The sequence below is a fragment of the Branchiostoma lanceolatum genome, chromosome 2 (genome assembly GCF_035083965.1).
Source record: "Branchiostoma lanceolatum isolate klBraLanc5 chromosome 2, klBraLanc5.hap2, whole genome shotgun sequence".
NCBI lineage: Eukaryota > Metazoa > Chordata > Leptocardii > Amphioxiformes > Branchiostomatidae > Branchiostoma > Branchiostoma lanceolatum.
The window spans coordinates 26,270,717-26,285,549 of NC_089723.1; the positions used below are offsets into that span (position 1 = coordinate 26,270,717).

The window sequence follows — 14,833 nt, forward strand, 5'->3', positions numbered from 1 at the left end:
TGTCTTGGCTTTGTGTTATTGATATTATCACTATTAGATAATGATAACTCGTGTTCGTCATGGAAAATTCTTCATTACTTTGCCACCTACCTAACGGATAGCCTCTCTAGGCAGACTTATTTGTGGGCTGAAGAAATAGTAAAGTCTGGTGGAGACTACATGACTCAAACGTTCAACAAATCCTATATTGTGCCTAGTGTATCTCTATGAGTATGAGTGTGTTCAGTGATAATCTCCAAGCAGATGTTTGGGGTGGAAGCTGCCTTCCACCCAACGGCTGTCAGAGAAGCCAGGTACTCAGAAAACGTTCACAGGATCATGACTATACTATTTGCCAGGTTATTCATAGCGTCCATTAATACTATTTGATAAATTGCTACTGCATAGCGACATCGCTAGCTAGGACTAGATATTGTTTTACCATTGCCACAAAGGATGATGACTAGGACACGTTCCATGTGAACATACACAGTAATAGGATGGTAACCAACGCCATACTCAAAATCTCTACGCACCTGAACTCCCAATATCCAATATGCTGAGGCATATTCTAGCCGAAGAACCATCTTCTTACAAAACCTTCATCCTTGGCTAAATGAATTTCAAGACGTCTCTTAAGGTCGTCACTACCAAGTGTCATGTGAAAGAATTAATATCCTTGTCAAGCGAGTAAATGAAATACTGGCAGTGGATCTAAACAAAACAAGCTTCAGACAAAGATGGCATATAGACAAATTCACAAGACAATGCTATTTTGACTGTTTATTCGTGGTGTCCATTAGCAATGTTTGATGAATGTTCAGAAATGTACAAACCAATTTCTTCAACATGGCTGGCCATGTTTTCTCCTAAATGCTTCAAATAAGTCTGCTCTGCTCCACTGTACAGAGTCTGACACATGGTACCGGTGTTTTTTCTAGTTTATGTCTGACGCTGTTTGAATGAAAGATTTTACAACAGCATAAAATCTTCTTTCATGGTAACGATAAAACAGTTTTGCATCCAGGTTGGTCAACCACACACATTCTTTTTGCAGGAAAGTACCTGATTTTCTTTAAGATTCATACTTAAGCCATATACACTCCTAACCTGTAAGAAGTATCTGTTGAATCTTTTGCAAAGCTATTGCAAATGAAGAGTCATATTTCAAGTACACATCGTTGGCACAAATAGTGACAGACAGTGAGTATCAAATAAGGTCTAAGGTACAATTCTTCGTTTGCTACTGTAAGGCTCGCTATTGAGATTTATAAGATCCGTTCTCAGCACAACTGAAAATTCATAGTGTATCTAACTTTTATCTCAAATCAATATCCTGAAGAAACCAAACTAACACCCAGTACACCTTTATTACAAAGGATCACACACATCGAGACTAGCAACTCGGACATGTTACTGAACTGCGACAGCACAGTCAACGGGCGATGGTTTCCGTTTTTCAAAGACTAGATATCGCTGATCACATGTTTGTGCATCAAATTTCGTTTATAATCAAAGCTATCCCTTAATACTATGCTCAACGCTTGTCATGAGTTCGTCAAAGTGCGGCCCCTGCCAAGGATGCCTCTTGGATTCCTTTGTAAAGTCGATGTATAGGAGCTGTGCGAACGGCATGGCCATGGGGCCCTCTGGCGGCCAGCTCGTTTTCTCCAGCAGGACGGGAACGATTGTTTTCTTCAGACTGTGCGCAAGCGCGACTTCGTTCCTACAGTTGGCAGACTCTGTGTACTTCGGAGTGACGCAGCTGATGACGACCTAGGGAGAACACCGTAAGAGGGGTTTTCTGAATGCTTTGTCAATATAGACAGATAAGAATTACGACATCACATCTAGACGGTATAGTGACTCCCTATGCCCTTAAACTTGCTACGGTCTAAAACACAGAACATTGAAAGTCTAACCTTGGCCTGCCTCATGCCCTTGTCTATCGCGGCGTACAGTTTGTCTCCACCGCCCATCTCCTTAATGTCCATCCAGCAGCTGTAGCCCTTCTCCTCCAACATGTCATGGAGCTGGATCACCTAATGTAGAAATACAATATTATTGACAAAACAAAGGTACAGCGACTTTCGCAAGATCTTGTCCACAGCTGTAGCCCTTCTCCTCCAACATATCATCTAATGTAGACATATTTAGTATTTAGTGGTCTTATGTGGTTTCGTGTGCCCCTAGGTAAGTAAATTTTCTTCTGCATTTTTTCAATACAAAGACCTGTGAATGACCAAGGAGGCTTTATATATAAAACCTCCTTGGAATGACAGAGATGTCCTTTGCCCTACCTGTTTCTGGTGGTCCCACTGGTAGGACAGGAACACTTGCACCGGCCCGAGGTCGCTAACGCAAGTTTTCTTCATCTTCTCGGTCACTTCCTCCTCGGGAGTCGGAGACTTTGATGTCAACTTGGACACAGATGACGAGACGAAATCTTTCACCTTATCTACACGGAGACATCAAAAGAGTTAGGACTAACTTCCAAGCTGTGTGGGACCTTCCGTTCCAACGTAACTGTCAGACTGCAGGTGTTGATATACGTACAAACGATAGGGGACGCAGTTGTAACGCATACATATAACATCAGCTACAAGCGCCTTTTCCGGATCAACTGTTCGGTTCTTTTTCAATTGCTGAACCAAGTATGTGGGGTCTAGAATAGCTTTGTTGTATCGTTGTATGGTTATAGCCTGAGCTAGAAAACGACGTCACAGCACCTTTTATAATCAAACTCTAGCAGAATTCCATTATAAAACTAGAAAGGCAACATTTGCGAGCAAATACAGCATGTTTAGCCATACTACTCGCCATGCAAAAAATTGACTCTCCCAAAATAACGATGGACCATTCTAAAATACTTCCACTAAAAAAATGGATCACCCCAGTCCAAAATTGAGTTTAAAAACAATTATCAGTCTCTCCATACAGGAATGGAGTCTTCCAGTAGCACCTCAACACAATATGGACCAGTCCAAAACCATACCCACTTATTGATTAACAAATACACTTCTGCTAACAAATAGACTTTTTCATAATCATTCCAGCTCAAAATTGAAAGAAATAATTAAAGAATCCTCCCCTTGCAAGAATGGGATATTCTGTGCCATCTCCATGTAAACTAGACCAGTCGAAAAATATCCGCTGAAAATTACACTCTTGCGCATAATCAACCCAGTTCAAAATTGAATTAAAAAAGATCAACCCCAGGGAAGAATGAAGTTTTCCATAGTATACATAATGATATATATGAAGATTTGACAGGAGAAGAAGAAAATGACCAAAAACAACATATTTCAGCGATAGTTTGGGTGAAATATAAAAATGTGACACCCCTTTGTTTGAATGCATGATTCAATAGTATACACTTTGGGTTGAAAATAACGAAACGAAAAAATTCTTTGTTTAAAAAATCGTTTTGAAAGGCTGTATGCCAAACATTTGAATGAGGGCCTGTGTACATGACCAAGGCACATGCCAGATTTCACATTATTATGGTTTAATACATAGGAACTGGAGATGTGTATCTTTGTTCAAAAAAGAGTGAACAAAGCCATGTAATCACATGTCCTAGGAATTCCCATACCATATTTGGCATGAATACTCACTGTACTAGCACACCTGCGCCAGATAATTAGATTAACTCAATTGACCAATCAGGTGGTCGCAAGGCTCACAGGCATGCAAGGCACTTGGGGTCACTGACCTTTAGGTCATATGTAGTATTGGAAGTGACAGAAGTGGCAAATATTGTCAAGAAAGCCCAAAATAAATCGTTTGGAAGAAATGTATGCCAAAAATTGGAATGTAGTCCTTTAAATATTTGTTCAAGGCACATATACAGCAAATTTCAGGTCATTCGGTTGAAATACCAGGGCGCAGGAGGCCAAGATATGCATCATTGGTCATAAAAACCTCAATAAAATCACTTTCAAGGTCAATATAAAATAAAAAAACATTGGTTTTTGCCTACATTACCTTTGTATCAAATTTCAGGTCATTTGGTATAAAAATGACAGAGACGAATCGATTTGAAGATTTGACAGGAGAAGAAACCTGAGTAAAAACAATATGTTGAGCCATACTAGGTATGGCTAAACATAAAAACAATACCCGTAATTCCGGGCTTCTTCTCTTTGCCGTCGTTCTCTGCGTCTTTTTCCTTCTTCTTCTTCTTGTCAAGAGATTTTGTCTTGACTTCCGTGTGGACCGTGGTTGTACCGACTGTGCAATGAGAACGAAGGTGTTCCTTTAATACCTGCCTCGGATGTAAGATTTTGAACACAAACAACACAACACAACAAAATACAACAACAGCAACAACAACTGACGGTCCGATCAATGAAATGCTAAAATCCAAAGAACCCCCGAGAGCAGGCGACCTTTGGTTGCTATCTTCATGTTTAATGTAGCCTTATTGATGTAATCTAGCAGGCTTTTTGAACTGGATCGTCTGTGCAGCCAGCCCGTAACCATTAGGCCATGGTTAAGGGCTGGCTGCACAGACAACCCAGTGCAAAAATAAGTAATCAGTAAGAAGTGTATTTTAAAAAAGGCCCAGAGAGCCTGCTTTAGAGGCTAACACTGGTTCACGTTCAACAGGGTGGACCGGAGTGCTCACATCTCATGGGTTCGTGGAACGTACCAGTGGGAGTTAAGGATGGGCTTCGCCTTTCGTGTACAAACATTGTTGGTGACGGGCTTCTTCCTCCAGGTACAAGCAGAGATGGAGACGAGGCCCGTCTCGGCTACCGAACGAGATTATAAATAGCCATGTGTTTATTGATGCCGCATGAATCTTCTAAATTTTCCTGGCCTCTACCAGGCTCCAGACATCGCTGGAAAGAGTAGAAATCGGCCGAATAGACAGAAAACATACCAGAGGAGGGCGATAGATACTGTCCTGACGTGGCAAACTGTATCTATCGGCCGGTCAACTCCTCTGGTACGTTATTTGTCTGTTTGGCCGATTTCTACTCTTTCAGGCCACGTCTGGAGCCTGGTAGAGGCTAACATTTTCTGACGTAAATCTAATCAATACAGTCAATAACACAATCTATCTTACAGACCAAAATGGCACAGCAATCCATTGATCAAATAGAATGATTTCTGTGGTGCAGAATAAACTCAAAGTAAGACATTACGATAGTTTTGTTGAGGGCATAATGAACTAAACCCTTTCGATTAGATTTGCAGTAGAATGACAGGAAGTAAAGTGGAAAGTAGCAGACCGACAGGTAGTGAAGGTTGAATTGGAGGTCAAAATGCACACCTCCACCCAACCCACAAGATGGCTTCCACATGCAGGTCGGGGATACTGACAGGAAATTATGTCAAAGGTCCCAGAAATGTCCCAGAATATTAAAGTTATCTCATTTCCTGTACCTGATCACCTGCTACATGTCTATGCATGTGTAATGCCAGTGGGAAAATGTATTAGACAGAGTCAGCGGGAGATTCACAATAATGAATAGAACAGGAAATTCACAAAAACTAAGGTATGAGGTCTTGGATTTCTTGTTCCCTAAAGAAATACCCGTGGTTCAACAGACAGGAAACCGTCCATGTTCCCCATTCCCAGGTCGAACATGGGATCAGAGGCTAGCCCTGCTCCAAACAGAGGAGACCGTCTCCCGCCCGGGACTCCAGTTCCGCTGTCTGAAAGGTACAGATGAAATTAGAAGGGGGTACCAACCAAAATGAGGCACAAAAGTAATAGATACTTGCTGTACGTACGATTATTGCAACACTAACTCAACTTTGTTCACGTGCACGTAAACAAAGACATCAGTTTGTTGTGACTTATCACCGTACCTCCTGTTATTTACCAATATTGTTTGCAACACTTATTCACTATAATGAATACTATGGGCTCAGATTTTGAGAAAAACATACAACTAACACAAATGGTGATATTTGTCGATTACATGTATTCATTCCAAGTTGATGTTAAAGACATTTAAGATAACAAACCTTTGGTTTGGACGGTTTTCCCATTTTTGGTCACAGTTGTCGTGGTCGTCCATTTCACGTTTCCCTGTCGAATCATGGTGTGCCGGTTTGGACTCCTCAACACAGGCTAGTATCCAGGTCTTACATACAAATAAATGAAAGCAAGACAGTTCAATCAAACGAACATGGTAAAGAGACGATTGTTAGTTGTGTTTTTTTCAGACATTCTGGTGACTTCCCCCTCGCACGCCTCAAAGGATTATGAACTTGAATTGAACTTGAGACTTTCTGTTGTCTGGTTCACTGGTTTGTGTAATCTATGCATTGTGGTATTATATACCTCCACAGAAAGTTAACTCCACATGATTTGAACGCCAGTGTTGCTTGGCTGTATAAAGTCACAGATTCCGAGAGAATCCACTTAACTAAACAAGCAACATACGGAAACGAACCAACGAACCGAAGTATGTGACCTGAATGACATCTGTTCATGCTTTCCTTTTGCTCACGTACGCAGGGGACGCAAGCATACAGACTGCTTAATTTACTGACAAAGGGACGCGCGAACAAAGACGGTTGCCATGGCGACAGTCACAGTACACCTGCACAACTCAATGTAAACTGCAGATGATCAATCACCACCCCAAGAAGCATGGAAGACTTGACACCTTTAAGTTATCTGTATAAGTGGACAAGGGGAGTCTATAAGGTCTATAAGCGGATGGGGTGCAAGGATATACTGAACTGTTACTACCAATAACGATCATTCCAAGAAATTTCGAAAATTAACAAGTAAATAAAGAAAAGGAGAAAGCAAACAAACAAGCAGAAGCCAACAAAAGTGATTCATTTCGAGTAACATAACGTTACACGCTTGTCTGTTTCCGTGAAATTTTCTTTAGCTTGCATCAACAGACACAATATCATAACTAAATTGATACACACGTTCATCTGTAAGCTCCATTATCATTGTTGGATATCAACGAAAAAAATGAACATGCTGCATTGATTCAAGAAAACCCACACTCTCATTCTTACATTCTTGATCTGTCGATTTTAAGAAAAGCGGAAAGTCCGGGTTGTAAATCGTAGGGCACACCCCGAGATGTTAAGATCGTATCTAGACTAGCCTTGGTGCCAGATTGTTTCCAGGAATTACACAGGATACTTCTCCGGCTCTAAAGCCGACAGGCTCCCAAGGACATCTTACCACAGCCTTTAAAGCTGAGAAACACTCTCAGGGTCTATCTCGAGGGGACTGTGGTGAAATGTCCTTGGGAACATGTTGGCCCTAAGCCGAGAAGCTGACCTGTGAAGGCATCCAGGCTAACCTAGTAGTGCACACCGTCGAAAACAAAGTTCAGCATTGTGATTGAGCCTGTTGAAAGACATATCCACAAACACAGTACACAAAACTCTTAGACTTATGGTGCATCATAAAATACATCTCTTCATAACAATATATGAATTAGCAAAGAAGTAGTACTGTAAAACGTATGAAACCGGAGACACATTCATTGATTGTGAAACCCAAGTCCACTTAACCTACTGTACATTATCTACGACAGTACACACAAAAAAACGTCAGAATGACAGCTTCAATCAAGTCGCACAAAAGGACAAGTTGGTGACAAAAATGTCACGTTCAAGTAGAGGTGTTGAATTGCCACGTTTTTCCGAGAGGTAGTTTGGTGCTTGTAATGTTGACTTGATGTCAGGGACGCAGTAGACCATAACGAAGGTCGACAGAATTCTTAGGGAGGGGGGCATCTTGGGCACAAGGCCAGTGGTTCTACCCACATATCGGCAAAATGTGGTCCAAAAGACAGTCTAACTTTTAAATCATGACGCATATCTGAATGGAAACTACCCTTTAGCATAGTCCAGTGGTCTGAATGCAAAGGTGCGAGAAAAATCATAGAAATGTCTGGAAGCAGAGACCTTAGTTTACAGTCAAACAAGTGGTCGTCTGTGCAAGTTTGGCTATAATTCCAAAGCTATCCACACTGATATTGATATAACGTTATATGCACTAAAAATGTCAAGGTAGGACAAGTCAATTTGCAGCAATCTTGTTGCAGAAACACTCATAAAAGGAATAAAAGTGAAATGCGTACATACCGGTGACGACAAGCCGTGTCACTTTTGTCTGCTTGGTCTCGAGGCTGTCTAGGGGGTTCTCAGTAAATTTGTACGCAAAGCAGTCGTGGAATACTTTCTGGCGGGAGGCTCGTCAGTAACGATAGACTGGTGTAGCGTCCACCAGGCCTTCCTACGGGCGCATGGATCGTAGAATTCGGGAAAAAAAGGAATAATTGGCCCGTAGACTAAGAGTCAGTCCACGGTACGGTTGATAAAATCACCCGCGCCTTCAAATGAAACCCTCTGGTGGCCAAACTTCCCTGGCAAATATTCCCCCTATAGCTGGTGTAGTTAGCCTGGTAGAGACTTAGACTGCTGGCCGCAGAAAATGTTCTACAGTATAAAGTGTAGTCGCACATCGACCATGCAAATCCTCTAGGTTTCGTAGTATGCCTTATTTCCGCGAATTATGATTATCAAGCGGAAATTGATGTCACTTCGTAATGGAGTGAGCAAGTGTCCGATCCTTACTTCTCGGAAAAAGGAGTGTATTTCCGGATCTTGTGATTGAACAGGGTCAGTATTCAGTAACCGCCACTAAATATAGCTAAGTGTTTTCAGCTACATATACCTAGGACCTCATTCAACCCACCAAAACGATGACCAATACAGTTGCGAAGTCATTATGTTAGAAATTATTTTTTGTCCGCTACACGTACTTAACGTTATCTTTCTAGATCTACTCATTAATTTGCTTCATCTACATATCCAAAGAGTTATGAAAAGTCATGAAAGGCCATGAAAAATTCCTTGCTCTTATTCAATGTACGATTTTTGTCCTGAATAGCCGGTCGCTTCCTTCCAATCTTTCCACCAACCTGCCGGCGATATACAATGCAGACGACAATGCAAACACCTTTACCGGCCAGACAAGCAGCATAACAATGTCGGGCTGCTAGTGAAAAACAGCCACCCAGTCAAAAACACCACGCTTCAACCAACCCCCTGAGGACTTGCACAATGTAATTAGCACAGTTCGCACGCTATACTTGAGTAGCCTTCAATGTTTAACATCGATCACCTAAGCAAATCGGCAAGGGATAAAGTTTCACCTGATGCAGTGTAACGTTGGCTGACGCAGCAGAAAGGCAAGGGCGACAAAATAAAGAGTTAAACATACGCAGAAACATGTTGCCTGGAGTCCAGCCTTGTTAGCTTTGGCCCGCTCCCAACGTCGCCAGCCGCCAACTAGAAAGCGTCTAGTGTCGATCCCTTAGAGCAAGGAGGTTATATATAACCTCCTTGCTTAGAGCTTGACTATTTTCACTGGATGAAATTCTGTATATCAGTCAGTCTTAAACTAGGAAGAGTTGAATGAAATTAATCAATTGGAGTGAGCAAATAGTGGAAGGTTAAAGGTGGAACTCTGTTTGTCTTGATGTCCTCGGGCCTCGGACTTGGCATGTATGATTTACAACTGAATAGGCATTGTTCAAAGCAGGGGAACATGTCATAGTTCAAGCAATTCAGCTTTCCGCCTCTTGGTTGGGCTGATTTATGAAAACAAAACCATAGCCACCTGTTCACTTGGTCCTTCACAATACTAATATGTCATTAACAATGTCGTTAACTTTTTCATTGTATGTCTGTCTTGTATGCCACGAAACAACTACACATACACACACACACACACACACACACACGTACATATGAGTACACACACACACGCTCACACACGCACACACACACGCACACCCATACATACATACATACATACATACATACACACATACATACATACATACATACATACATACACAAACACGCACAGTCACCACACACACACACACACACACACACACACACACACACACACACACACACACACACATGTACACACCATTATGATACACACATACAAATAAGGCATACTACGAAACCGAGAGGATTCTAGTGGTCGAGGTGCGACTACATTTTATATTGTAGAACATTCTACACACGATCAGCAGTCTCTCGTTCCTAACGAATCTCCCGCCAGAAACTAATCGACGATCTGTGTACAAATTTACTGAGAACCCCCTAAACAGTCTCGTGTCACAACAGACAAAAGTGACAAGGTCTATCGTCACCGGTATGTACGCATTTCACCTTTATTCTTCGTATGGATAATTCTGCAACTATATTGCTTTAAATCCACTTACCTTTCTTGGCCATTGAACCGCCTGGACATCTTAGTGCCCTATCAGTGTGAAAGCGTTGGAATTATCGCCAAACTGGCACAGACAACCATTTGTCAGACGGTAACCTAATCTCTGTGGTACCTGACATTTCTCTGATTTTTCTCGCACCTTCAGTTTATTGAGACCACTTGATTTAATCAAAAGGTCTACCGGTATTTTGTATTTAGCTATGTGTCATGAATGAATTCGAAACGTTAGACTGTCCTTATGGACCACGTTTTGCCGATATAAGGGTAGATTCACTAGCCTTACGGTTTACGAAATGCCCCTCCCCCTGCGAATTCTGGGAACCTTGAGTTCTTTACGGTCTATTGCGACCCTGATCACGTAATAAAAAAATGAGAAAAACACCTCGATTCATTCATGCATCACATCAACTTGAACGCGACATTGCTGTCATCATAAACTCATCGTTATCTACGACAACGCCGACGACGTGATTGACGCTGTGTTTGTGAAGGTTTTGATTACTTTAGAGTTTTTGATCTGCATACTGTCCACACTCAGTACTTAATGAACGCCACAAGTGATGCATTCAAGTGGAAATAGGTTTAATTTGACACAGGAATCACTGCATTCAGCCTCCTGTTTCATAAGTTATACAGCACAGTACTACGTCCTTTCTATTCCATACCTTATATATACATATGTATAGATGTATAGTGCAATATTAGAGTTTTGTGTACTGTGTTTTTTTATTTATTTATTGGTTCAGTATGTACATGCCAGGGTTGCCCAACTAGCCGGAGGCTAAGGGCGAACCCATGCGCGGTCATAGGACTGTAGGTTTTGAACCACTAACACCGGGAAGGACCCCTACTTTTTTCGATAAGTGCAGTGGGTTCTTTATTATTATTTATTTAACGTGCTCGAGGTGTGGCTCTCATCAAAATCCGAGGGACGTCCCTGACCGAAGCTAGGTACTCATTTACTCCTGAGTGAAGTGAGGAAAGCCGTGTAAGCTGTGAGCGAAACACCCTGCCGATTGCGCTACACGATGCCACGGTAGTACTGTGTTTGTGGGGATGTCTTTCAAAAGGCTCAATCACAATGCTGAACTTTGTTTTTGACGGTGTGACTACTAATCGTAACCTCTCGGGGTGATACGATCTTAACCCCTCGGGGTGTACATTGTCACTAGCGCGGTTTATAACCTGGACTAACCGCTTCTCCTGATATCGGGAGATCCCGGATGTTAGAATTAGAGTGTGGGATTTCTTGAATCATTTTGTTTTACCGTTGTCGATGAGTCATGAATCCGCGAGAGAAGGAAGTCACTTGCAGAAACATCGTCTGAAGAAGCAGTTTCTTATAACCTTCCGTTTACTGAATTGTCTTTTTTTTGTTGTTTGCATGAAATACCTGGATACTAACCTGTGAAGAAGAGACAGTGCTGGCCATCATGAGTTTAACATGGATGAAGACCGATGGGAAAACCGTCCAAACCAAAGGTTTGTCATCTAAAACGTTCGTTAGTATGTGTGACAGGGGCTTTATTATCTCCATGAAAAATGGAGATATAGTTTAGTGTGTGTGTGTGTGTGTGTGTGTGTGTGTGTGTGTGTGTGTGTGTGTGTGTGTGTGTGTGTGTGTGTGTGTGTGTGTGTGTGTGTGTGTGTGTGTGTGTGTGTCTCTGTGTATCTGTTTGCGTTTCCGGATTTTTGTAGTCAGCATAACTCAAGAACTTTTCAATGGATTATGATGGTTTTTGGTATGTGGGTAGGTAATGGGAAGGCAAAGGTAAAGGTCGATTTGGGGCCCCCAGGTATCTAACCTTGGTACTGCAGCAGAACTTTTTTCTATCTTTTGAACGTTACATCTTGATAAAAGGAACGTCTTCGTTCACCTTGTACCGCAGATACGACCAAGGAGACAGAATCCAAAGACAAGAAAAAGAAGAAAGAGAAAGACACAGATAATGATGGCAAAGAGACAGAAATCCAGAAGAAAAAGAAGAAACAGAAAGAAGAAGCAGAGAGCAAAGCCAAAGAGGCAGAAACACAGAAGAAAAAGAAGAAAGAGAAAGACGCAGATAATGATGGCAAAGAGAAGAAGCCCGGAATAAGGGGTAGAATTTCATTTTCATCATTAAATGGCTGATTCGATCGCGAGTCTGAAAAGCCGCTGTAAAACGGCAACCATACAACGAAGTAAGCCTATCCGCAGGAGTGTTGCAGGAATTGGAAAAGAAGCCAACGCTGATAAGTCGATCCGGAAAGGGCTTGTAGGCTGAGTTTACGTGTTACATCTGCGCCCTCTATCGTTTGTAGGTATATCTACACCTGCAAGTTACTTGAAACTCTGTTTGAGTATTCTTATCCTCCCTGCCGAATGTGTATCCTGTAGCCTGCTGGAAAACATCAATGCGTAAATAAAGCGAATTGTGTTAGCAATGGATACCTCTCCTTTAGTTGGCCTTTGGCAGTGTTTTACTAAATTCCTATATCATCACAAACGTCAGTAGTTTTCTGTTTTGTTCCTGTATAAAAACTTACCTGATTAAAGGAACATCTTCTCTCTTTGCAGAGGCGGAAGCAGAGAAGAAAAAGAAGAAAGAGAAAGACGCAGATAACGATGACAAGGAAAAGAAGCCAGGATTCGGGGGTAATATTTCATCATGGAATCCTGATTCGAGTCTGATTGAAAAAAAAAAAACGATGTGATATTGTTTTCTCTCAAATTGTAAGTAAACAACGATGTAGACCTAGTCTTGACTCGGAATTGAAAAAAGAAGCGAATACTAGTTAGTTGATTCGGAAAAAAGCTTGTAGGCAATTGCGCCCCCTGCCGTTTGTACGTATATCAACACCCGCAGTTTAACAGTTGAAATTGGCTACATTTATGTTCGAACGCGAAGTCAGACACAGCTAACTCTGTGTATGTCTCCGTGTAGATAAGATGAAGGGGTTCGTCTCTTCATTGACATCAAAGCCGTCTGTCGAGACTGAGGAGGAAGTGGCCAAGAAGATGAAGAAAACTTCCGTTAGCGACCTCGGACCGGTGCAAGTGTTCCTGTCCTACCAGTGGGACCACCAGAAACAGGTAGGGCAAAGAACATCTCTATCACTCACATGGATTCGTGTCAAAAATATGCAGAAGAAAATTCACTTTGAAAAAGCGAAAGCTGCCAAGGGGCACACGAAACCACTTACGACCGTTCAGATGATCCAGCTCCATGCTATGTTGGAGAAGAAGGGCTACAGCTGTGGACAAGGTCTTATGAAAGTCGTTGTACTTTTATCAAAAGTCAAAGTCGTTGTGTCAAAAAGATTGTATTTCTACATTAGGTGATCCAGCTCCGTGAAATGTTGGAGGAGAAGGGCTACAGCTGCTGGATGGACATTAAGGAGATGGGCGGTGGAGACAAACTGTACGCCGCGATAGACAAGGGCATGAGGCAGACCAAGGTTAGACTTTCAATGTTCTATTTTCTAGACAGCAGTGTCTTTAGAGGAATAAGTTATGGTCACTATCCTTCTCGATCTATCTGTTTCTTGATTTCAGTTTCATACTTTTCTCTATAAGACTCCTGACGCCTTTATTCATCCCGTCAGGTCGTCATCAGCTGCGTCACTCCGAAGTACACAAAATCTGCCAACTGTAGGAACGAAGTCGCGCTTGCGTACAACCTCAAGAAACCTATCGTGCCCGTCCTGCTTGAGAAAACAAGCTGGCCGCCAAAGGGCCCCATGGCCATGCCGTTCGCACAGCTCCTGTACATCGACTTTACAAAAGAATCCAAGAAGAATCCTTGGCAGGGGCCGCACTTTGACGAACTTATGGCAAGCGTTGTGCAGACTCTGAAGGGATAGCTTTGGCTATGATGTAAAGCACAAACTTGTAACATGTGATTAGCGATGTCCACTCAGTGAAAAACGAAAACTATCGCCCTAATACTCAACTATCGCAGACATGACTTTTGATGTATCTGCTCTTTTGTTAAAGGTGTGCTAGGTATGAGTTTGGATTTGTAAATACTTAGTGTCTAACAGCATAACTATTAGAAGAAGCAAAATGTGACAGCGTTTTAGTGTAAAAAAGGAAAGGAATCTTACGCTAGTATTACTTAGACGTAGATCCTCCCGTGCCTAGTGGCACATCGGGTAGTAAGCTTTCTCCTTTCAGAACGGTTTTGGGCCAGGACTTACGCTAGTATAGATACAAATAGAACGACGGGCGCCATGGATTTTACGTGATTTGTTGCTGGAAGTTTTAGAAAATGATACATACAGAAAGAGGGCTGTTGATTGTAGATAAAAGCTAGATACATTAGAAATTGGCAAGCTTATTTCCCGAGTTTGAAATTTATAAACTCAAATAGCAAACCTTACAAAAGCAAACGAAGAATTTTACCGCAGACCTTATTTGATATTCACTGTTCGTATCTATTGGTATCTACGAATTGTGCGATCACTTGTTCAATTGCAGTTGCATTTGCATTCGTGTATTGTGCAATAAAGATTCAATAGATACCCTTAAGGTTCGTTGGTTTCTTAGGTTTGTTAGGAGTGTGTATGCCTTTAGTGTCATGACGTGTTAAGGCATGTTGTGTACGTACGTTGCGTAATATT

General features: G+C 41.8%; 2 protein-coding genes across 4 annotated transcripts; one reads left to right on the top strand and one right to left on the bottom strand.

Annotated features, from left to right (window-relative positions):
• Window positions 1–747: 747 nt before the first annotated feature.
• LOC136428237 (uncharacterized) lies at window positions 748–9,462 on the bottom strand. Of its 3 annotated transcripts, none has more exons than XM_066417594.1 (9): window positions 9,203–9,462; window positions 8,062–8,212; window positions 5,962–6,080; window positions 5,525–5,646; window positions 4,610–4,736; window positions 4,102–4,212; window positions 2,280–2,437; window positions 1,902–2,021; window positions 748–1,755 (listed from the first exon to the last, which is right to left on the bottom strand). In XM_066417594.1, the coding sequence occupies exons 3-9, from the start codon at window positions 6,035–6,037 to the stop codon at window positions 1,498–1,500; spliced, it is 972 nt and encodes a 323-aa protein (XP_066273691.1). In that variant the 5' UTR covers window positions 6,038–6,080; window positions 8,062–8,212; window positions 9,203–9,462; the 3' UTR covers window positions 748–1,497. The 3 variants fall into 3 exon arrangements, with proteins under 3 accessions (XP_066273691.1, XP_066273690.1, XP_066273692.1); XM_066417593.1 differs by having other exon boundaries at window positions 9,135–9,462; XM_066417595.1 differs by having other exon boundaries at window positions 4,634–4,736; window positions 9,135–9,458.
• Window positions 9,463–10,079: 617 nt separating this feature from the next.
• Window positions 10,080–14,741, top strand: LOC136428239 (triadin-like). The gene is made up of 7 exons (XM_066417599.1): window positions 10,080–10,153; window positions 11,636–11,713; window positions 12,121–12,330; window positions 12,789–12,866; window positions 13,156–13,304; window positions 13,550–13,669; window positions 13,817–14,741. The coding sequence occupies exons 2-7, from the start codon at window positions 11,665–11,667 to the stop codon at window positions 14,072–14,074; spliced, it is 864 nt and encodes a 287-aa protein (XP_066273696.1). The 5' UTR covers window positions 10,080–10,153; window positions 11,636–11,664; the 3' UTR covers window positions 14,075–14,741.
• Window positions 14,742–14,833: the final 92 nt, after the last annotated feature.